This window comes from Bactrocera neohumeralis, chromosome 4 (assembly GCF_024586455.1).
Source record: "Bactrocera neohumeralis isolate Rockhampton chromosome 4, APGP_CSIRO_Bneo_wtdbg2-racon-allhic-juicebox.fasta_v2, whole genome shotgun sequence".
NCBI classification, from domain to species: Eukaryota; Metazoa; Arthropoda; class Insecta; order Diptera; family Tephritidae; genus Bactrocera; species Bactrocera neohumeralis.
In genome coordinates this window covers 20,346,544-20,370,963 of record NC_065921.1, presented here as the reverse complement: position 1 = coordinate 20,370,963, position 24,420 = coordinate 20,346,544, and the positions used below count along the sequence as shown (strand labels likewise).

The window sequence follows — 24,420 nt, the reverse complement described above, 5'->3', positions numbered from 1 at the left end:
GACGCAAACGTTTACATCTATTTAAATGAAGTTATGTGCATATGAAAGAGGATGATTGTATATTTGAAATATTGCAACTTGGTATTTAATATTTTCATGGAGAAAAATAGAGATCTTTAATATTAACACTTTTTCAAATATTTTGAGGAGCCAAGGTTGGATACTCCGTGGTCTGTAAGTCACGTACCATGTTAAATCTTTCCCTGGTTTATCTAACATGAGGATCTGCGATTTTTTCCATGAATTTGGATAATAACCAAGATTGAAAATTGCATTTAAAAGCGAAGAGATTATTACTACATCAGTATTTGGTAGCTCAATTTGTTAATTTTATCATGCCCAGTTTTTTTTGGGGGCACACCCTGTAGACATAAAATATTATCAAAATTATGATTTTATGTATATATGTAATTATTATATGGTGTTTGCTGACTTTATTTTATTAAAACTACTTCTAGTCTTTATTATATATGTAACTGATGAAATATAGACCCACCGCTTGAGATTGCAGCGTAAATCTACTACTGGGAAAAGATTGCCACACTTAAAGACCAATTTCTTTTAATAATGTCATACATTTAAAGAAGTTATTTTCCAATTAATTTATTGTTTCTTAATTCACATATAAATTATATAAAAATTAATAACTAATTAATAGCGCTACACACTATTTACATCACTACTGAAGCTATACACATTCGTAAATATATACTTATGCATGTATTTATATATATATTGCTTTCACTTGCAGAGCATTTAAGTGCATAATTATGACTAAATAGTATATATATAGTACAATAAACCACCGTTATAACCAACTAATTACAAATATATATGTATATGTATATTAAATATACAAATCTCTTACCAAATATGTATATATATGTATATGCTCACTTAGGTGATATATTTATAAATATTTTCATTTCATTTGTTTTTAATATAAATACAAAGCTTAGCTTACAGCTGACAGCTTACACTTAAATGGAGCAATGACCCGTTATGCGCTTAACTCATTAATTTAACGATTAACAAACATTAGTACATATTATATATGTATAAGTGAGTGAAAATGCCAACAACAAAGAAAAAAATGTGTTTCAATAAAATAAGAACTATTTACAAAACTCGAAATAGATGTGAAATCGTGAAACGCTACAAATAAATATGCTTTACTAAAACTAAAATAGAAAAGTGGCTAGCGAAAGGTTGTAGAAACATTTTTGGAAAAATTAAATAAGAAATCGATAAATGTGAAAGTTTTGAGCATTTTTAGTTTGCGACATATAAAGTATTACAATTTCGCAGTAGATTTGATGTAAGTGAAGTCGAAATAATTCACTTGTACTACACATTCGTTGTCAGACCGACGACATAGGATATCCAATCTACCGTATAGGGTACACGATGATAGATGCCCGGCTGGCCGCGCGATGCGCACGAGTAGCCAGCTGAAACCACGCCTGCGTGAGGGGAAAACGGAGTAATTAGCAAATGTTGTGCAGGGATATTAGTTACGATTTTCTTACCTATTAAATACCAACGGCCATTCTTCTCATGCATCAACGGTCCGCCAGAGTCACCTTGACAGGAGTCCTTGCCGCCGTTGCGATAGCCAGCGCACATCATTTCGGGATAGATGACAACGTTGATGCCGTTTTGACGGTGCCAGCGTTCGCAAATGCTAAGACAGGAAATATATATATAGTTTTTTTTTTTTAAATAGAAGCAGAATAATGTAGAAAAAATTAATCGATAAAAGTTCAAATACATCGGAAGTCTCAATAGTGTATGTCGACACCTAAAATGAAAAATTAAAAGCAGAGTTTTTTATCGCTTATTTAAATAAATTTTCAGCTTGATATAACAATATATAACCATTTCATAAAAAATCAAATGGTTTGTATAACAAGTTTTCCTTCGTCTGTAAGCTTATGGAAAGTGATGTTACGTTATTTTGCATTTTAGGTGACGATATGTGCTATACATAATCTCAAAACAAGGCTTCAAATTTATATTAATTTAATCTTTCACAACAAAATAATGTTCTCCGTACATTTTAATCTTCGATTTTCTAAATTTAATATTTCTTTTTGTAAATCGATATAATTTTTTTTTCTAATTTATTATTATTGCTTCATTAATTTAAAATTTGCCTCAAATTATAAGTTCGCGGTTAAGTTTACTCACCGGTTCTCAATCACTGGCACATCCACGGCTTGTAAAGTCTTAGGCCTCAGTCGTGAGCCGGGATTTAAAGCACCCCAGCCCGCTGCCCAACCAAATTTTCCCAGAAAGTCCTCATTCTTCTCCGGTAAGCAGATAGGAGCTTTAATGAAATTAAAATAAAGTTTATTGAAGTAAATTTAGTAATCCAAAGGCATTTTAATTGTAAATAAAATACAAAATATTTAATTATTGATCAATATTTATTTTGTCGCCTTCAAAGTAAACCCCACCAGATGAAATACACTTATGCCAATGAATTTTCCAGTTCTCAAACACATTTTAAAAGCATTTTCTGGGATGGCCTTTAGCCATCTACGACGGTCCTCCAGAACGAGACTTGTCCCACTGGTTAAAAATACACAATTTGAGACAAATTCTTTTTTCGATATTTTTATCCATTTTAAATCGCACCGCTCTACTGAGGTGGCACCACAAAAATAGACTAATGATTTGTAAACATTCTTCGAGTTTAACTTCTTAATAAGTTGCCAAAATGTATTTCGTTTGACAAATTTGACAGGTATTCTTCTTTCTTTCTGCTTTCGTTACTAAAAAAATTTCTCTTCTCCTACCTTGTGAGAGCATTACTTCATATTTTTTCATCAGGGAAAGTTTTAATTTTAGAACCCTAAAATCGAAGTGGTTATTAACACGAGACCACCTAAAATATTAAATTAGTGAATATTTCAATGTTTTTCAAAAAAATAAAGTTTTTCCCAGGCGCAATCAATTCACCGTAATCCTTTTTCATTGTTATTATACTCTTGCAACCAGTTGATATAAGTAGATTATTATAGTTTTTTTCTTTGCAAGTTATCTCATTGCGCTTAGGATTCGGAAATAAAAAAATTAGTGCTCATAATAATAAACATATTTAAGCAGTCTTTTTAACGAAGCATCCTAAGGGCCCCAAATGGACTATTAAAAGACTGCAAGGTATTTAAAAACGAGTTTTACATTTTCGGAAATGTTCTTTGACCATTAAGGAAACGTAGTGGATAAGCCACGAAAAAAGGAGAAATGATGGGACATCTAAAAATGAATCAAATTTTGTATTAATCAACCCCTTGAGGTAGGTTTAACTAAGAAAAGGACAGACATTCAAGTAAAAAATGCATACAGGGACTTCACAGCAAACCTAAACAATGTTTGAATGACAACTTTGTATAAAAATGGTTCACTGAAGTCAGCTGAACTTATTTGCGGCAAAAATAAGATGGATTGGATATTGCAAGAAGACGGATTATCGAAATATTGGAGCAAACTCTGCGCCGTACTGTTACTTTAAATTGACCATCACAGTCATAACGTCGTGCATTAGAGAATATGTGGGTATTAATTAAAGTGAAAATATCAAGAAAATATTTGACGCCAAAAAAGGTCCAACACACCTGGAGATCGCACCCTGTGGAATATGCGGAAATTTTAGATGCGAGTTTTAGCAAAGATATCAGGCTGCAATAGACAACACACGCTTGGGGCAAGTATTAAATAAACGTCAGCTATAACAAAACAATCTATTTTCTATAATTACAACAGTTTTCCCAATAAACTCTAGTTACACCTTGGAAAACGAAAAAGGGATGTTTTGAACGAACTTTAATTTGATATTTATTGTTCGAGATTTTTTAATATAATATTTTTTTAAGATCAAAGCTAAATATTTGCATTCTAAGCAGTGCAAGAGCGATCCCTGCAAGGATCGACCTCTGAACCAAACCTAACTTAACTTAATGAGGGTCACCTAAATTTAGAGATATTCTGTCCTTATAATCGCACTAAAATTATATTTGCTGTAAGTTATAACCCCCATGGGTTCAAATTCGATCAAACTTATATAACTACATTCAAATCTTTAGAATAAATTTCCATTCAGAAAGGTGGAATTATAAGAATTTGGATAGAAAAATGTGCCAACATATGTTGAGCCTAAGCTCTCATCCATAAATCAACACTCACCTATATGCGGCATAAAGTGCACCGGTCGCTCCAGCGTCAAAACGGACACATCGAAACGATCCGCCTGCGGTGTGAATTTGAAATACGGATGCACATCGATGCGACGCACACCGAACGTGTAAGCTGGCAGTGGTTCAACCGCGGAGTTGATTACATAATCGCCAAGAGTGACATGGACCTGGCGTGGTGTGGCACGTGCCACACAATGACCAGCGGTGACGACGTGACGGCGCGACACCAATGAACCGCCGCATCTGTGGAAGAAAAAAAGAAGATTTAAGAAAAATAAGTGCAAGATAAAAAACAATAATAATAAACTTGCAAGAAAATGCATATGAAAGCATGTGGCAAAATGGAAAATAATTTTTTCCAGATAACACAAAGCACGCGAGTCTGTGCAGGAAATAAATGTTGCGTATACGCCAGTGTTGACAAGCTGGTGATTAATTGGTAAACAAACTTAAAACTGGTTGACGCTTGTTGTTGGTGGCTGGTGTTGTTGAGGTCAACATGTGCATAGGACAGGATGGACTACATGGATTTATATACATATATATTTATATTAATATTTAGACATATATTTACTTATGGAACATGCTTTAAAGCGCCTGCGCTGCAAGTTGTGGCAAGGTACTGTGACGCGCCGCTTATGCAACGCAGCTCTAAAGTGTTGCAGACGGCATATGAGCAATCACTTACTTGCATATTTACCAAAATACAAACAACTTTAGTGATTATGCAACCGCTGCGCATTTTGGCAAAGCCATTTCGCGAGCTCAATACTTCAATATACACATACACATATATGTATGTGTGTGCGTGTTTGTTAATTTTCCACTTTATGACGGAAACGCTCAGTTCCGGTTGTTGTTGTTGTCATTTTTTTGTAAATAAAAAATTTGATGTCAACACTTACCGCGAGGATCCGATACGTATGTACGCCTGCCAGGGAAACGAACCGAAACCGGCATCGTCGCCGCCGACTATGCGCCGCTGAGCGGCCTGTTTGGCCAGCGAAATGCCGCAACCTGGAAAATTTGCAAAATTTCTGTGAATATTTTTTTTATGATTTTTCGGTTGGTGAATGGTGAAAGAGATATGAGAGTTTGTGATTACACTGCAAGCTACAAGCAAATGTCCGTTAACAATACAACTACGAGTATATACGACCAGGAAAGATGGTGGTGGTGGTGTTTGTTGTGGTGGTTGGTGGTGAGTGGTGGAAAGCGAAGTTCACATTTAACGAGCGATAGTTGCGATTAATGAGAGCGTAATTTTGGATATGTAAATGAGCGAGAGCGGCAGAGCATTAGTAGTGCGAATGTGTAGCAAGCAACGCTAGTGGTTGTGGTGTGGCAGGGCGCGCTTGCAAAATACCAAGCAATCAATTGTGTAATAGCAATAACAATAATAACGGTAAAGTAACACAAAACCAATTTTCGGTGCAATGCAGTAGATTTCCGAAATCGTTAACCATAATTTCGTTTCGATTTCGGCGCATGCGCGCCACTCACTTGCTGATCTTCCGCAACAAATTGGCCAACCGCAGCCGCAAACGAAGGTTGCGCTTACTTTGACGCCGTTTAGGGATTAGTAATGCGGTTGCAGCAGCAACAACAACAACAATAAAGAGCAACAGTTACCGTTAAGACACGGCTTAGCGGTGTTGGCGCGTGCTTTCGCAGCAAAAATTTTACAAAAACAATACAGCAAACGCGCGCTGCATAAAGTACGTGTATATAGTGGCATTCATGCCACAAATTGTTGCACTAATTATTTTCATTAGTGTTTGGCGCGTAACGGGCATGCAGCAGCGCACGGGTGAGTGGCTTAACGGTATACATAAATATATTTTGCATTTGTCTATATATATTTGTTGGTATGTAGGCAGGCTTAGGCGTTTATACTTGTACATATGTTGTTAATCGTAAGTAGAAAGCATTTGGTTTGTTGAAATAGCGGACGGTTCGTTGGTTTTTGAAGGGAACTCTACCTTTTTGTAGTTTTTTTACGGTTTAGTGAAAGGATTTCGTACTTAAATGTGGGACCTTAAAGCAATCGGTTATAGTAAAATATGAGTATTTAGTCTACTATCCAACTAGATTATTAAAATTGTTGTATTAATTAATTAATTTTACCGAGCTGAGTGCAATGCTCCAACTAACTAGGCAATTATTGCATGCAATATAATCGAATGTGATTAAGATAGCATTATTAGAAATATGTTTATTGTATGTGTGTATATAGATTTCTTGTGTAATACTATTAGGGTGTGTAATTTAGAGTTTATATCTTAAATTTCGGTGCGAAAAATGCGTTTATAGCGAAAACATGCTCATGCAAAATTTTTTTAAATATTTAAGTAAATTCACATTTCTATATATTTTTGAACAAAATAATATGTTTATTTAGAGCCTAGTCATCGTTCCAACGGCTAATTTCTTAGTATGAGCTTATGTTTCGCAAGACTAAATTTTGCAAGAAAACCTATGTTAATATTTTCTACAAAAAATGTCGAGAAATTTTTTTTTTATTTTTTTAAATTTTTTTTGTTATAAATTCTGTAAATTTAATTAGCCATTTACAAAATAATTAAAAAAAATAAAAAAAAAATATTTAAAAAATAAAAATCAAATACCAGTTTAAGTAATTTTTGACTATAAATTTCAATTTCTTTCTTTAATAAATATTTTTTCTTAGTCTACTTAGTCCCTTGGATCCATGTTTCCAAATAGGGATCACATCGCCTCAATATCACCTAGCAGTATATTGAAACTTATCAATTTGCTGTGGCTATTTGAGACGTTGTGAATTAGGACCGGATACAATAGATCCTAGGTCGCGGTGCATTCCTTACTTACTTTTCTAATCTCATCTAGTCTACTGGAGAACAAACAAAAAAAAAATTAAAACTAAAAAAACAGATTTTTAGGGCATATTTGGTCGAAAATTCTTCGACGAAAATATTAAAAAAGTGAAGAATATGGTGCTTGAAAATCGTCAGGCAAGTGTTGGACAGATGACAAGAGAGCTCGACATCTCTCGTGAGTACGTTCGAATGTTTTGGTAGATATTTTGAGTATGAAATGCTCGACTCGTTCCGATAAAGCCGAAGTTTTTTCAAAGATAGTACCGCAAACAGGTGTCTGTGGACATGCTTGATTCTTCGAATTCCGATCATACATTCGTGGAGAGCATAATAACTGCCGATGTGACATGGGCTTATGAGCTCCACATGCAAACAATTCAACAATCATCGGAATGGAACAAAACAAAATTCTTTGAAGAAGCTGAAGGCCATTCCAAAAATTACTTATGGAAAAGGTTTCGATAACTGAAAAAATCGTTGACTTGAGTATATTGGATCTGCTGGGAATTACTTTGAAGACCACAAAATAATTATTGATGAATAATTAAATATTTTGCGTTTTATTTACAATTTCCTGGAACTTTCTTGTCAAAATGTATAATACGGTTAAACAATTATCTTTTAATAATCAAATCTTCAAATTAACATACACCTCGAATAACGATTACGAATTAATCATCAACTTGAAAAATTAGTTTTTATTTTTTTTTTTTGTTAAACTTTTAGAAAAATTATTTTACATATTTTAACAGTTCATATCATTGCTAAAATTTTCCCTGAATTTTGTCAATTTTATGTTTTAGAGGTACAGCCCTCTAAAGTGTAGCCGTGTATAGTCAATGTAAACAATCAGTCCATCTTTAAACGCAATTTTCTAGAAGCAATATTTTTCTTATGAAGTGATTACTCGGAAAAAAATATTCCGATCACTATCTTTCTTTCTTCTTTTTTCTGCATATTCCATATTTAGCTCCATTCTTCTTGCAGTGGCATACCAGTTTTCTCATACAATCAAAAATCGAATTTTGGACTCGTCATAAACGAACAAAATTTTGATTAAAATACAAATTTTTTCAAACATTTGCAAAAAAATTTTGTAAATTTTTAAATTTTTTCGACGTAGTTATTAAATTGACAATGCCTTTTAGTCTGGTTTTTTATTTGAATTTCAGCCACGAAGAACGCTAAAATCACTACAGTATTAGAGAAAAGTTTTTATCGCCATCAAAGATCGCGTGTAACGCGAATAATATTTAAATTTTTTTTATCAAAAAATTATAGTGTAAGAAAGCTTTGAACATATGCTTAAGCTTTAGAATAATTGAGATAATTGGAATTTCCAAAAATCGCCTTTTTTAGTCTGACCCACTAGGTTTGCTCTTTAAACTGAACGTTAAAAATATTTATTGAACTCTCTATACTTATTCATCGCTATCAAATTATAGCAGTATTTTGCTTTTACAATTTTCATTTTATCTGGCACACAATAGAAGCTGATTGGCTGGAGTAGCTCGCTCTCTTACATATTTCCAAATTTCAGAATATAACTGGCTCCCAGATAATTGGCAAACCGAAATACTTGGAGCAATTTAACTATCACTTGAGATATTTTAGAAAGTAATCTGAAAAGATTTCTTCAATAGGTCAAGCGTACTACACTTTTTCAAATAGCTTCAAGCGATGCCCAATACACTTTATATTTAAGTAATATTTTCGCTTTTGGCACAGAATATATAAGCGAAGTTTACACAAGTCATTGCAAATCGTTCATCAAACTTAGAAGAGCAATCTACTTTATTAATGTAATTAAAGGGAAAGCAAATTTTATCTTTCTTATGAACAAAATGTCAAACATTTTTCTTTAGAAATGATGGGCGTATTTCAGCTAAACTTCATTCTGTATAAATTAAAATAACAAAAAGAAAAAAAGTAGCACCAATCTCCGACGATCAAGTAGTCGTTGAGAGCGGTTTAGATAGTCACTCATTTGGTTCCTTTTAATCTTAAACAATTTTACCATATGTTTGGTGTGTGTGGGAAAATAAAGTAAGAAGTTTTAATTTAAATTTCGCATGAAAAGCCATTCGTCGAAATATTTTTTCTTGGTTAGTTTGACTGTCAGTGACATCTGTGCCAAATGTCACATCCAAATAATCATTATTGATTAATATACGCCTATCTTTCGGAAGGGCATAAAGTGCCTTCGGCGATTTCTACGATGAGTGAAATTATTCAACAAAGAGTTACAATAAATTTTGTGTGCGGAACCTTCAAAATGCTGGAAAAGACCTTAGGTGATAATCGGTTGTCGCGGGCAAGTGTTTTTAATTGTTATAAATTATTCAAAGAGCGTGAGAACGCGTTGATGAACCACGTCCAGAACGGTAATCACCATCGACTGATCACTAGCACGTCAATAAAATATAGAAATTGATACTTGAGAATCGTTAAAATATCGGAAGGTTTTGAAAATCATTTTGAAAAATCGTTTTGGCCTAAGAAAAGTGAAAGCACGATTGTTTCCAAAATCACTAAATTATTCCCAAAAATAGCGTCATGTTAACGTCTGTGAAACAATGCTTTCCGACTACCAGGAAGTCATGAAAGATATTATGACTGGCGATGAGTATTGAATCGATGCTTTCGACCTGAAAATAGACGATCAATCGACCGAATACCGTGATAAAGGTGAGCCGAAGCCGAAAAAACCACGCCAGCATAGGTCAAAAATCAAGGTTTCTTCGATTGTTGAACTGTGTTGCAATCCGAACTCCTTTTTAGCCATATTGTGAAAATTCATCGTTTGCGCGAAGCTATTCTTAAAAAGATGCCGAAATTATGGGCCGAGAACTATTAGTTCTGTCGTATGCTGCCATGACTCTTCGTGAGTTTTTCACCAAATTTTCTAACAATACCGTGCCCCAACCACCGTATTCGCTTGATTTGCCTCCGCGTGACTTCTGGCTATTCAGCAAACTCAAACAATCACTCCGGGTAAATCGTTTATTCGTGAACTTGATTTTAACAACTGTTTCGAGGAGTGGAAAAAAAGTTGACGTAAGTGTATAGAACCAAGGGGAATACTTTGAGGGGACGACATAGATTTTGAAGAATAATTTAAAAATTTTCAAATTATGAACAAAGTCTTATTATTTTTTGCTAATAGTAGTATTTCCATAACTTTTTATGTTGAGACGAAATGTGTTTTGCACGAAAAAAATGTTATATATAAATTTTGGAAGGAATAACCCATACATATTTCGTAATAAAATCACTTTTATAAAAACTTAATACGGAAGGGCCCAAAATAGATCACGGTTGAACTTTTTTTATGTTTGACAATATGCATATAGTTAATCAATAATTAATTACTAATTAGTTTTCTCTTTTGTTTCAATGAGATAACTGCAAATAAATTTATACATTATATATTATGTCTTTAGTGTATATACAAAAGTCAGTTGTATATACAAAATTGAACCGATTTTGGATGAGCATATGCCCAATTAAACCATCCTGCCAACAGAGGGCTTACCCTTATTCCTTCAAACCCACAAGGTAATCTCTCTTAAGCCAAATAATTATACTTTAGAGTTCTCCAATAAAACAATTGAACAATCTACAAGAACTCCCCATATACACCACCCCATTAACGGCAATAACACCTAAACGCCAAAATAATTTCAAACGCTAAAGATTGTGCAACCCGCATAAAACCATACAAACAAACATACATGTTTGCAAATATATATATAATAAATTAAGTTTCTTGTAGCCATTTCCAAGCCATACTCCACCACATGCCGGCGTGCAATATTACGTAAATGACGTAAGACCTAATTAGTAAACGTTCAGAACTCACTGGCATCATTTTTAACCGGGCCATAGTTTTTATGCGGAAGATCAGTCAGATCGATTGTATTGCCCACGAAATCGGAGGTGCGTAGGTTAGCCGATTTGGCTGTGCGATGACAGCAACCGCGCAGCAGGCCATTACATGTGCCCTGCAGTAGACCGCCGCTCATCCAACAACCGAGAAAAAACTCACAAGTACCACCGCGGTGTTGACATTCTAGTTCGGTTGTGATATCGACTGAGAGAAAGTTGCGTGTGGAAAAATTAATATTTACATATAAATAGCATGGGTGCAAGTAAATCTAAGACACCGTAGACAATATTGATTTCTAATTTATTGGTTTGGTTTTGAATTTTTCCCAACTGAAAGTAAAGACCGGTCTCCATGCCAAAAAGAATTCAAATAAAATAATTTAATTTTTTTTGTATTTTTTTTAAGCATTTTCACTGGGCAATCTAAAAGTGCACAAAGCAACCAAAAGCATTAGAGAGCGCAAGTTGGAAGAGTGTTGAGAAGTTTTTTCTAGTAAGTATTTTTTTCGATATCTATAGATCTGGCTATGTAAGTACGCATTTGTGAATATTTTTTAATGTGCTGTTGTGGATTGAAGTTAGCTTCTGTGTGTAATGAAACGGAACGCTTACCTTTTTCCTTGAATGTACCCGACGATGGTGCGCCCGTCAAACTGCTCTCTGATGTGCCATCAATGTCTTGTAAGCTGAATTCGTTGCGTACATCTTGAATGGCGGCCAAATCGTTGAGGCCGAAATTTTGATCTCTAAAGAAATTATACAAAATTTTATTATAAAGGCTAAAAATAAATATTTTCTTTAAATAAAATGTGCTCAATGTGTAGTAAAAGTAGCTGCACTTCTGATAAAATTCCAAAATTTGGTGGATGCAAAGAGTTTAAAAATATTGTTTGAAATGTTTCTACAATTTTTAGTGGTCTACTAGTATGCTAGTCAATTATTTCATTCAGCATTAAGATAATTTTTTTTTTTTTTGGAAAAAACGAAATCAGTCTATAAATACGCGATTTATAAGTATCTTAGTTCCAGCGCCACCTATCGGGGTTTTATTCTTTAATGTCGAGATGGGTTAGGTTAGGTTAATCTGGTAGTCAATAAGCCACGCAGAGACCAGTTTTGGTCCTTTGTAATACCAGATGGAGTTCAGTTCTTATGTCCAAGAGAAGTAGTCATCCTTTACGATGCCTGCGCTTGACTCGAATTTTAACATACTCTGTGGCCTCAGTATCGATACCTTCTCTAGTGAGGACCCCAGATGCTTACAGTGTAGTCTTGCCATTGCGAGACAAGTGCACAAGCGATGCTCCACTCTCACTCTTTCCCTGATTCCCTGCTCTAGACATTTCCTGCAGTCTTCTTGATCTGTCAGCCCCATTCTAAGGCCGTGAGTCGCCACCAGACAGTGACCAGTTGGTATTTTAATGTCGACATAAGTTATCTAAGAAATAACGACAGAGAATTTCCCTGAAAATTGTTCACAATAAGTAAGTTGGTCATGCAAGTTTTTCCAAAAAATTAGCAGCTATTTGGTGCGAAAAGAATGTACACAAAATTCTATAAAGATATTTCAAAAATTAAGAGACGAGAAAGATGGACGGACGGAGTGGCTAAATTCACTCAGCTCAATATCATTTGTTTTTCGAAATAAGACCTTCCCTATAATGCCAACTCGCAGTATTTTACCATCCCTCTCGGGGGGAATCCATGTACTGGTATTACTTTTACCAGAAGGTCCTCTCGTCTTCCTAAGCAATGGCCGCCCGCTCGAGTTACATTCCTTTATCGAAAAGGTCGATTCCGCTCTAGTTTTTTCTAAATAATTTTTCAAGACTTAAGGGTCCGGCCTCAGAGCTAGTATCAACCTACCGGAAAGGTAGTGCCAAGGTGAGCATTGACGCACGCCCTTACTAGGCAGTGCGCTCAAAGCCGCCCAGCGCAAAGAGGGAGTCGTCTCAACTGCACTTACCACACCAACATAATGATGACGGGAGGTGGACGTACTCCGAGACCAACCAGGTTTTTAACGCAATAGATTTTAGCATTAGCCTACCAGCCATTTCTGCAGAGTATCATCCCTACATACTAAGTTGGCTGAATACCTCGGCTAGCAGCTCAGATCTCAACGAAATTCAAATACCAAATGGCAGATACACTAAACCATTTTATACCATCAACTTTAATAATATTCACCACTTACCTGAAAGCCACGCTATCGCTGAAATATACGCCATTGCCGGTACCACTAGGTCCCGTCGTGCCAATGTTATCGTTAACAGGGAAGACGACTCGTGGACTGCGTGACGATTTGAAGGGGAAAAAGCGACTCTTTCTCGAACTCTGATAATCGACGGGGCCATTTGGTCCGACGTATTCATTAAACGCTTTCTGTGGCACAAATGGGCGTGGCGGACCCGTACGAAATTCCGTATCACCAAAGAACAAACCGCGTTGTGGACGCTGTGGCACCGCTGTTATGGGACCATTCACATCACCAAACTTGGTGACCTCTTCACGAAACAATTTACCCGCAGCGATGGCGGAGCTCAAAGTATGCGGCTTGTTATTGGAAACCAAGCCGGGAAATTCGAAGGGATGTGAAATTGGTGTGGCGTCGCTGTTTTCATAGATGAGCTGCCGCGTGTGACGTGTGTCTTGCGCCAGCGCGTCTTCGCTATAAGGTGCCTCGAAACCTGTGGCTTCCGTGAAGATGGGATTATCCTCGCGGTAACCTTGTGGATAGAAGGGACTAGCTGGTTTGAGGCTATAACTCGGAAATTTGAAACCATTGCGACGCGCCGGATCCTCATCATCAAAATCGGCTTTGTCTGTGGATGTGATTGGTGCGCCAGGCGCTGGCGCAGTTGCTAGATCGCTGCGATCGGTGCGCGCATTTAATAACTCTTCGCCGAACTCTTGAACAGCCGCTGCGACAGCATGGGCTGGTGGACCCAAATAACCAAACGAGCTATTGTTGCGTTTTGGCAACAATGTTGTGCTGGTAGCTTGCTGTTGCAGCGGTATATAGACATAGTTGCGCTGCCGTGAACTACGCGTCGCGTTCACTATGACCGGAGCGGCGACTGGCGCGGTTGCTGCGGCATTTGCGTCAGGCACGACTTGCTTCGGTATTGTGATGGGTACATTACCGGCCGCAGCATTGTTTGTACTGCTGGAGAGTTCAATACCGGGTGCTGGTATTACCTCCACGGTAGTAATAACATCAGAGCGACGCTGTGCGGCGGCGTTGTGCATTTGCATTTGTGGCTGTTGCGCGACCGCGGCAAGGGCGCGTCCACTACGATAAGCGCCAAAAGTTTGCACTACTGTGCCATCGGCGCGTCGGTGCCAATCGGTAAAAGGCGCTTCATCCAACTTGCTGAAGGTATTGAAAGGCGCGTAAAGGTTGCGCGCGTTCCGTTGGCTGTCGGCGGCAGGCGCTACAGTTACCGCTGGGGCTGTATTCAACAATGATGCTTGCTTCAAATGCGTCGTATGAGGCGCGGTATACGCTGTGCTTTCGCGCACATTACGCGTCGTTTGTGTTGCTTGTTGATGCGCGGATGCGGTTTGTGACGCTACATTGCCTACGTGGGCATGCGCTGGCGACCGTTCAATGGCTAAAGTACATAACAGCAAACTGTTAACAATTGTGGCTAGCAGACTCCATTTGGCGATTGCTAACATCTTACATTGAGCGCGGCACGTGTAAGGCGCGGCGGTGAGCGTTGAGAAGAGGTCAGGTACGGTAGGTGGAAGTGGTACGCGCTGAAGCGTTGGAAAATCACTGTAGTTTAAAGCGGTTTAAGACTGATGGGTGTGGTAATATATAAAAGTTGCGACAACGCGCTTACTTGGCGCTCAGCGCTAACAAGGCGCGCGGAAGTACACTTAAGCGGCAATATGGTTACGTCCACCAAGATCAAGGTTACGCTCAAATTGAATACACTAACAACTATATTTGCCGTTGCTATTTATGTCACTGCTACACTGCGCTTCGCATTCCTTAGTGCGTAGTGGCGTTGTTGAGCAGCGCGCGCACCATAAACTGCAGGTTGACAACCTCTACAATGTTTCGGCAAACAAATTTGCAGCAACTTCACACGTTTCTTTAGTCACGCAGCGTTTGCGACTTGCACATGCTTTGGTTCCTGCACCGACTTCCTGCTCGCGTGCTACTCAAACGCTCTGGCGTGTTGCGGCCGTCGCCTTCTTTATGGTCGCGCTTCGCTAATTGAACGGAACTTGCCGCTTGCGTTTGCGCTTGAACTTGCAAACACCAAAATCGTGCTGCCCCAAGCGCTGCAGTGTGTGTGCAGCAACTGCAATCAAAACCGAAACCAAAACAGTGAAACCAGCTGTGGTAATCCAATTGTCGTGGCCAAGGTTGTGGTGGCAGCGCGTGCAGCGGTGGTGGCGGTGATGGCGGCGGCGGCAGCGGTGCGGTCGTTGCACTTGCCGTTAGTCAATTGGCGATTATTGCGCCAAATATGTTGTAAATATGTTTGCTTAGTTTTTATTGTTGTTGTTGTCGTAACATGTGCGCACACGCTTGAACTAATTCGTTTCGGAATTGCCGCGCCGTGTTTGTGCGCTTGTTGTTACTGCCGGTGCTGGCGCTGGCGCTGGTGCTGTGTACCTGTTGCGGATATCTCGTGCAGCTGGTTTGTGGTTTGTGTTGCAATTAAATGCGGCAATTTAAGGCAAATGCAAACAAGTTGCACGCGTGTGTGTATTAGCTATTTGTAGCTTTGTTATTACGCTCTTATTGCGGTTGCTAGCTTTGAGGTTATGTTGCGTTTTTTCGCTATTTTCTTGTCGTTGTCGCCGTCGCTTCGTTTTATGACCGCAATGCGGTTGTTGGTCTCTGCCGCTGCCTTGGCTACTGGTCAACTCACGCGCCTAATTGCCAGTTTTTTGCGTTTTTGATTTTATTTCGCTTTTGATACGCTCTTCTTCTTCTTTTTCTTCTTCTTCTTCAGCAGCGAATTCAATAAGCAAACAACGGCGCTTGAAATGATCAGTTGCTCATGTGGCACTTAGCCGTGCGGTGTATGTGTGCGTGTGTGTAGGCGCACAACTTGCATTGATTTGCTTCTTTCACTTGTAGTTTCCAGTGGCTTGTGGGCGTTTGTTGTTGCTGCCGCACTTAATTGCTGTTCATGTTCCGTTGTGATTTTTTTCCCAGACACCCAACTACAACAACGATCTATAGAAGAAATTGCCGCCAAACTGGTAGTTAACTCGCGTGCCTCAAATGAGGCGCCCAGCTCTGTGGTGCGCTGAGTGGCTCAAAACGTTTGTGAGCACAAACAATTTGCCGTTGTTGCAATTAAATGTTGTTGTTGTTGCGCTGGCAACTATGCGGCAGCTGCAATCTTAGTTACAAAAGCGTTCGCAGCAGCTGCATTTGTCGATATAACAGTTGTTGTTATTGTTTATGGTTTCTTTATAGTCTTGTGTGGCAGCAGCTTTGTGTTTCCTTGTGTGTGTGTGTTGCCTGTAATGGTAGATAATTTGAAATAAATCTTTATTAGTACACATTAGCTGCTGGTGAAAATATGAGTAATAACTTGGAAAGCTATAGATAACATAATAGCTGTTGCATTAATTTGATGGAGGGTCAGATGTGAGTTGATTGCGTTTTCAAAGCAAATAAATTTTTAAGTGTTTATGTGTGGGGGTCGGTTTACCCGCGAAAGCAAGTAAGAGCAAGGAAGGAAATTATGATACATGGATTTCTAATAAATCTTTGTACGGATTTTGAAGTTTGTTGAAGTACAGTCACGTACCATATGAGTTCAAATTTTAGCACTTATGAAGAACTGTCAAGCGTTTTCCCCAAAGAGTTTAGATCTGAGGAAAAAAGTAAATATTTTTCGAACTACAAAAGATTTCCGACGGCTCGGTAACAAAGGTCTTCCACTGCTGTTATTATTGCAGCCTTCTCCATGGATGAAACCAAACAAAATCCCTACTAGAATTGTACTGTCTGTACAATAACCTACGGTGGAAGGTATTATAAAAAGGCGTCGTTTAAACAGAAGCAGTTGAATTTTATCCAATATTTTTTTCGTGTTTGGTCTGAATCTGAGAGGGCCTTCAGGAGGTTAAACAATTGCTAGTTTTATTTAAATTCACACTCGATGTATCACTTAAGAAAGTAAATAGATTTTCCTGGTAGCTGTAAAGCAGATTAACTAACCATTGTAGTCACCAGCCTACAATTAGACTGCTATGAAGAGAATATATATCTATAAGCTGCTGGTGACTTGGAAGAAATTTAAAAAGCAAGGTAGTGAATCATTATTTCTACTCCAAAATATCTATTCTCCTCTTCTACGCCGTTTTTTCTAAAGTTTTTTTTTTCTATTTCCACTGCTTTACTTCTACTGCTTTACTTCTACTGCTCTCTTCTGGCACAGAGCCTCAAATTTTCTTTCGTTGGGAAAATCAGAAGCCTCGCTATTGATTCAATTGCATTATCGTCGTTTAAGGAATCATAAACGAAAAATTGTTTTCCTCCTAAGGTGTTTCTGAACTTGCGAGGTACATCACCAAGGTCTTCCAAACTTCTTAGATTCGTAGGAATATTCTTCAACCATTGAGGCAATTGTGATAAAATACCATAAGGAACTTGCAGCAGGGACGTTCACAAATCAGATGGCGGAGCTTCTGGATGTTCCTCGTCTCGTCTTTTTACACTATTTTTCAATTTAACGGCCTCTTCAGCTTCAACATTTGCAGCATGATTTTCGTGAGGAGATTCATTAGGGCCTTTTATGAGTTGAATAGCCTGTAAAGCCTCTATTAGTTACTTTTCACTATTCATCATCGTTTTACACGCGCTGTGCACTCAGGGTATTTCTTGCATTTGCAAAATATCCGATAATTTGTCTCCGTGATTTTAAACGGATTTTTCACCGCTTGAACATGTTCTGCGTTAATTTTCACTACAATTTAGAAAATATTAATTTCCACAAAAAATTTCGACACAATTTTCATAAGTTTTTTACTGCGAAGCTATTTGCAATGTCAATAAACAAATAGGTTACAGGTATTCCTGAGTCTCGGTAAAAAAAATGCCTTATTTGTTCAACAAGCAGGCAAAGATGACACGTATGGCATATGAACTACACACACCGACTATTAAGATTCAAAAGGGCATAAGAACTCTAGTAGGAGTGCCACCAGGTCACTATCTTATTGGTAGACATAGCAGCAGAGCGAGGATGCCAGACTATAGAGCGCCTTCCATACGAATACAAGACTTTATATAAGAAAATAATTGCAACTAGCGGTCGAGAGATTCATAGCGATGTCTCGGAAGACTTATAAAACTTTTTGAATTGATGAACTACAACTGCAACAGGAACTCTGGATCCTAAAGGACATAATGGAGTGAGGGCATTTCATGGCCTGTGACTTCACAACAAATCTCCTAAGATTATGTCGTCAGACATTATGATTTACAAATATTTATTGCCAATTAGTACTAATTTCAGTTGATTCATTGTTAGGTAAATTTAAATTTATCACAATTATGAACATATGTATATGTAGGTTAATTTACTGAAATTCTCTAATTTCTCAATTAGAAGAGCGCAGTGACTTTATAAATTTATATTTTTTATATAAGGCACTTTCAGGTTCATGGACTAGTAGAACTAGTACCGCATTAATTTGTAACTACTTTGAAAATCGGTTCAGTATAGCTTATTTATTGCTACTATTAATCGCTCTTTCAACAATGAATAAATATATAATTTCAATAATATATAATTCTTTTTAAAACCCTATTCTTATTTTTAAAAACTAGACTCTAGAGTCAAAAAAATGTAAGGACTAACTACAAGACATAATGCCGTTTGGGTTTTAATTTTTTATTGTCCACCAAAACTCGAGTTTGAGTCTATGAGTTAATGAACAAATGGCGAAATTAAAGCAGGTAATAACACGTATCATAATAAGTTCGACTCGTTCAATTAGCTAAGCAATTATTATTTTAATTGATTAATATTGATTAAAGGAAATATTTATGTTTTCTGTGAACTCCTTTGTTGACTATGTAATACTTTCTTCCACTCACTGAACTCTCTGCACATTCATGCTGACTTTAATATCGATTAATTGTCAATTAAATACTAATTGAACAATTAGTTAATTGCTTAATTGTATGATAAATTGAAAACAAGTAGATAATTATGATGCAATGATGTTAAATTGCTGAAATCTCGGTTGCTCAATTGGGAGTATGCTGTGACTATGTATTTGAGGCTTGAGCTTGATAACTTGATAATAGGGTTTATTTTAAGCTTCTTTTCCCCTTTATAAAATAAGTAAAGAATCAGTGAATTTTGTGCTAGTTACACAAAATTTTCCATCAATAAGCTGAGTAACAGCGAAAGTTCTTTTGATATATGTATAGAGTGATGAAAAGTCTATTTGGGTGATTATTATGCCTTAAACAAGGTTTGTCACGAAATGTTGTAACAACTGGAAGGAAACTTAGGAGTCGTTTAAAGCATTTACAAATGTTAATGATTAGCATGACGAGAAGAGTCAATTTAGCCATGTCCGTCTATCTGTCCATATGTACGTCCGTCTGTCCTTCTATCTGCTTGTCGAAACGCGAACTAAATAGTCACTCAGTTTTTTAGTTATCAATGGGAAATCTTGCAGGCGGCCTTTCCTCTCCAAGCAGCTGCTTATTTGCGGTATCCACAGTGGGATATAGAGGTATGTAGCTGACAAACACAGCGATCAAAATCAAGTTCTTGTATCTTCCTTGAAATTGGCATGCGTTATAATTCAAAACAACGGTATAAACTCGGAAGAAAGCGTTCAGAATGGATTACTGAAACATATAGCTATCATACAAAATGAACGAATGGAATCAAGTGCATGTATGGAAAACTCTTTTATTAAACAAGAAATCTTCACGAAATTCGACGTGGCTTATTTCCTGAGTCAACGGTATAATCTTCAAAAGGAAACATTCAGATTAGAGCCTTTTAGGTTAGAGCTGCCAAAAAAATTGACCGATCAAAATCAAGTTCTTGTACTGGAAATTTTTTGTGAAGGGTATTAAAGTTTCGGTGCAACTAAAATTAACGTTTTTCTTGTTTCTTATTTTTTTTTTTAATATTTAACATGCATATCATCAATTAAAATGCAAAACAACCTATCATCAAAAAAATCGAAATTCATTTTTTATTGCTTATGATTCACTATATCATATTATATATGTAATATCGTAAAATTTTGAAGCCTTCGCTCGCAGATATAACCAACATGTAACCTATATATAACCTATATATAACCAACATATAACCAATATATAACCAAAACTCAAATTTTGTTTCAATATGCGTGGTTTCTATTATAACGTTTCTCCTTCGCCGTAAACATTTGAAAAGTGATGTTACGTGAATTTGGATTTTAAGTGAAAATATATGTACATATATGTAAGTACTTATATAATGTAAATTTACATCAGCATCTAAACCTTTTCCCACAAAACAAATTACATATTTCCACCGGCTAATCGCGAACAATTTCAGAAAACAAAACAAATTTCGATTAAGCAAGCAACAAACACAATTTATTTGTTTACCAGAAATTTTTCCGCTTTTCCTCGTAAATATAAATATACGTCACAAATGTATATATTACGCACATAAAAAATATTTATTGCTGTTTGTCGCAAAAAACGCTTTATGACTCCCACAAATTGACGTTATTAGACAGTTAAACGTTTATGATTGCTACTGATTACTTAAACCCAGCAGCCAAGAGGCGACGGATATGGCCACAATGCTTACAGCTATCTGTTTAATGTCCAAAATCAGCAGTTACTGCAGCGAGCAAGATGTCTGCAAGCAATCAAAATTTACATAAATTAACGAATATATATAGGGATATCTAACAAATTACCATCAATTTGACAGTGACCATCAAGTCCACTAATTTCGTAATTGCTAACGGTTAGTTAAATAACTTGTTACTTTTATTGCTGCTGTTGTCTTTAAATATAAAAACTCATTTGAGGGTGCAACCATGCGTATGCTTTTGGTTTGTCTAATTTTACAATTTCAGGAGTGGGTATTTTATTGAAATTTCGTTTTTATGGTAACTTCGAACGCATTTGAGTTTACCACACTGATAATGTGAATAAGATGTATACAAATACTTGTAAAACTAAAGTAAAAAGTGCCCAGTATCAATATTTTTTGAATAGAATACCAAATGCGAACAATTTTGAAGTAAAACTGAACCAGAACACTGTACACCACTCGGTTGTATATTGGACAAAACCATTGTTTTCGAGAGATTCAGTGTAAAGAGTATTTTCCATTTTTTGAACTTAACTTCCGAAGTCAAACAATTTTACTTCGAGTTTTAAATTTTTTTCGAGAGGTTCTGTGCAAAGGTTATTTTCGCGTTTTTCGAATTTAACTTCTAAATTATTTATCGAATTGAATTTCAAAGTCGAAAAATTTACTTCGAAATTCAAAATTGAAAATTCTTCGAAATGTGGAGAAATTAATTTTTACTTATGACTCAAATCTATCGAAAAAAAAATCTAGAACTTATTTGACTTCAAAGTTAGCGTGCAAAGTCGAAATATAAGACTTCGAATTTCGAAATTGAGAATTTTTGACTGTTTTGGTCCTATGGCCGGAAAAAAGTCGTTTTTGCCACTAAATCAAACCCCGCAGACATTCTTCAAACTAAACTTAATTTCATACTGCATCAATAAAAGTAGTTATTTACAACAACAGCAAACATAATCTCTTTTAAGCATTTTTATTTTGCCTTTAAACTTTATAAAAAATAAATATTTACTTAGTTAGGTGGCAACTCTTTTACAAAATATGTTTGAAGCACGAATGCAATGCATACATTACGAAATCTTTTAACAAATTTCTTAAATTTAGCTCACATTAAATTTCCTTGTTTTTTTATACAGGTGGCAACGCTATTTCAATATAAGCTTGATTTAAATTTTTCTTTAGGTTTTTCCGATAGAGTTTTTTTTTAATTTCTTAACTCGATTTTTAATATTTTGCTAAGTTTACTTGTTCAATAGGTGGCAACTCTGTGTCAAAATATGCCTGAATTACGCACTTTCTGAATACTTCACGGAATGCTTTTATAAGTGACTCATTTGCTTTAAATTTTTATGGTATTTTTTGTACAAATGGCAACTCTAGTTTGATAAAAGATCAATTTATTACGTATTTGCTTAGAGGATTTGTTAAGTTTCTTAGACATGAGGCAAATTTGGAAATATTCCTCTCAGTTTTATTTTCGGAAGGTGGCTCCTCTATCGTATAATTGGTCTGTAAAGTCTGCTGGGTAACTTAATTTTTTTTTGTACATATGGCAACTCTATTTTAATATAAGTTCAATTTAAATTTCTGAGGGAGTTTTCAGAGTTGTTTACCATATTTTTGAATATTTCGATTATTTTGTTATTTAATAGGTGGCAACTCTATGCTAAAAAATAGTAGAAATGCACAGTTAAAATTTAATTTCTGAGAAAGTTTTCAGACGTTTTTACTACTTTTTTAATATTTTGTTAATTATATTTTTTTTAATAGATGGCAACTCTCAAAAATATTATTGAAATGCGCACTTCCCGAATACTTTACGAAATGCTTTCATAAGTGTTTTATTTTTGGCACACATTTATTTTTCATAGTATTTTTCCAAAGGTGGCAGCACTACATTAATAAAAATTTAAATTCTTTCATACTTGCTGAGATTTTTTTTAGGTTTCTTCTTACACTTTTTACAAATCTTGCAATATTTTGCTCAGTTTTCTTTCTCAATAGGTGGCCACTCTATCGTAAAATAGGTCTGTAAGGACTGCGGAAGTAATTTTAAAATTTATTTGAAACTGTTTAAAAATAATAAAAACCATAATTGAAAAATATTAAAAAAAAAATAAAAAAATATAATTTCAAATTATAGAAAAAATTGTAAATTTTCGAAATTGAGCTTTAATTAAAAGTAATGATGGAAAGGAGTGAAAGCTCATCATACTAAATCAGAATTTGCAAACACTAATTGTTTCGTTAAATTAAACTTTTCAACACAAAAGTGTTTAACTGGTGAAGAAAACGAATTTGCGGAATTGATGAAAATTGCAAATTTGTAGCCTTTGACCAACAACAACAACGAAATCTCGAAAAATTATTTAAACGGAAGATTATGCAATAAATAGTCAAGCAACTAAAAGCCGCATTAAGGTGTTAATCAGCGATGTTGCAGGTTTTCCTCCTTCGTGCGGCTTGTTCACCTTTATCTTTGCTGTTGTTGTTGTCTTGCACAGCATCAATAATTCAATTGGCTTCATTTTGCAGCTGCAAAGCGCCACAGCAGCGCAAGTTCAAGCACAAAACGGCAGGTTCGCTGCTCAAGTCTTCAGTATCAGAGTTTGTACGAAGACAGGCCACGAAGTCATCAGCGAAAATGAATTTGTTCACAAAATTTATGCTTATGCTTAAATCATTTTATTTTTAAGGGAAGCAAAGTAGTCGCAATCCTCTTTGTTGTTATTGTTGTGGTTGTGGTTTGTTTGCATGCAGCATTCAGCTGTGTCGACACGAATTTGAACTTCACACTCCCGCTACGGAAGACATTACTCAATTGCATTTTAGTCAATGGCGATAATTGTTGTTTTTCATGCAGCTCTTGTGAGTCTCCCCCTCTTGCGGTTCGTTTGGCAACTTCGCGCTGCATGTTTTCCTTTCATTTCATTTCAATTCGTTTCATTTCGTTTTCGATTTGTTGTGTTTGGCTTTCCGTGTGCTTTTCGCTTTCATGCATTGCATTACCTAATCACGAGTGTGCTGAACTCAACTCAAAAATGAAAGTGGCAACACGCCAATATGTACATGTGTGTGCGTGTGTGTTTTTGCAATAAATAAAATGTGGAGAAAAACCAACACTTCTCATATGTTGCGTATTTTCTGCATTTGTTTGCTCCTTTTTTCGTATCTCTCTTTGTGCATTGCACCGCCTCGTCCGCTCGTTTTGTATACGAGTACAAATTTAATATTTAATGACAGTTAAATGTATAAATTATGTTATTTTACTTTGCCGGCGATTTGTTGGAACATCCTAATTTTGTTGAAAGATTTTCAATACTTTTTGCAGTGTAACACCATTGCCACTATGATTAATGTATGTTAATGTATAATTTATTCTTAAACATACGTATGTGTTCCACACCTTCCGAAAGCAAATAAAAGTAAACAAGATGCGATCTTTAATTTCATCGTTAATAGAAACATTTATAACGTTGATAGCGGGTTTTTCATTAAGAGCGCTACAAAAGTTCATCAATCGTCGCTGGCTTGTTAAAGAAATAGTCTAACGGCGTTAAATCGCACAAGCGAGGCGGCCAATTGACTGAGCCATTTCGTGCGATAACACGTTCACCAAACTTGGTTTTTAATAAATTGATT

The 24,420-nt window shown here is 36.2% G+C and overlaps 1 protein-coding gene across 1 annotated transcript; it reads right to left on the bottom strand.

Moving 5' to 3' along the window:
- Positions 1-1,347: 1,347 nt before the first annotated feature.
- Positions 1,348-14,629, bottom strand: LOC126754982 (serine proteinase stubble). Its single transcript, XM_050467220.1, has 8 exons — positions 13,143-14,629; positions 11,558-11,691; positions 10,920-11,150; positions 5,105-5,216; positions 4,189-4,442; positions 2,191-2,329; positions 1,530-1,684; positions 1,348-1,463 (listed from the first exon to the last, which is right to left on the bottom strand). The coding sequence occupies exons 1-8, from the start codon at positions 14,627-14,629 to the stop codon at positions 1,348-1,350; spliced, it is 2,628 nt and encodes an 875-aa protein (XP_050323177.1).
- Between the last annotated feature and the right edge of the window lie 9,791 nt (positions 14,630-24,420).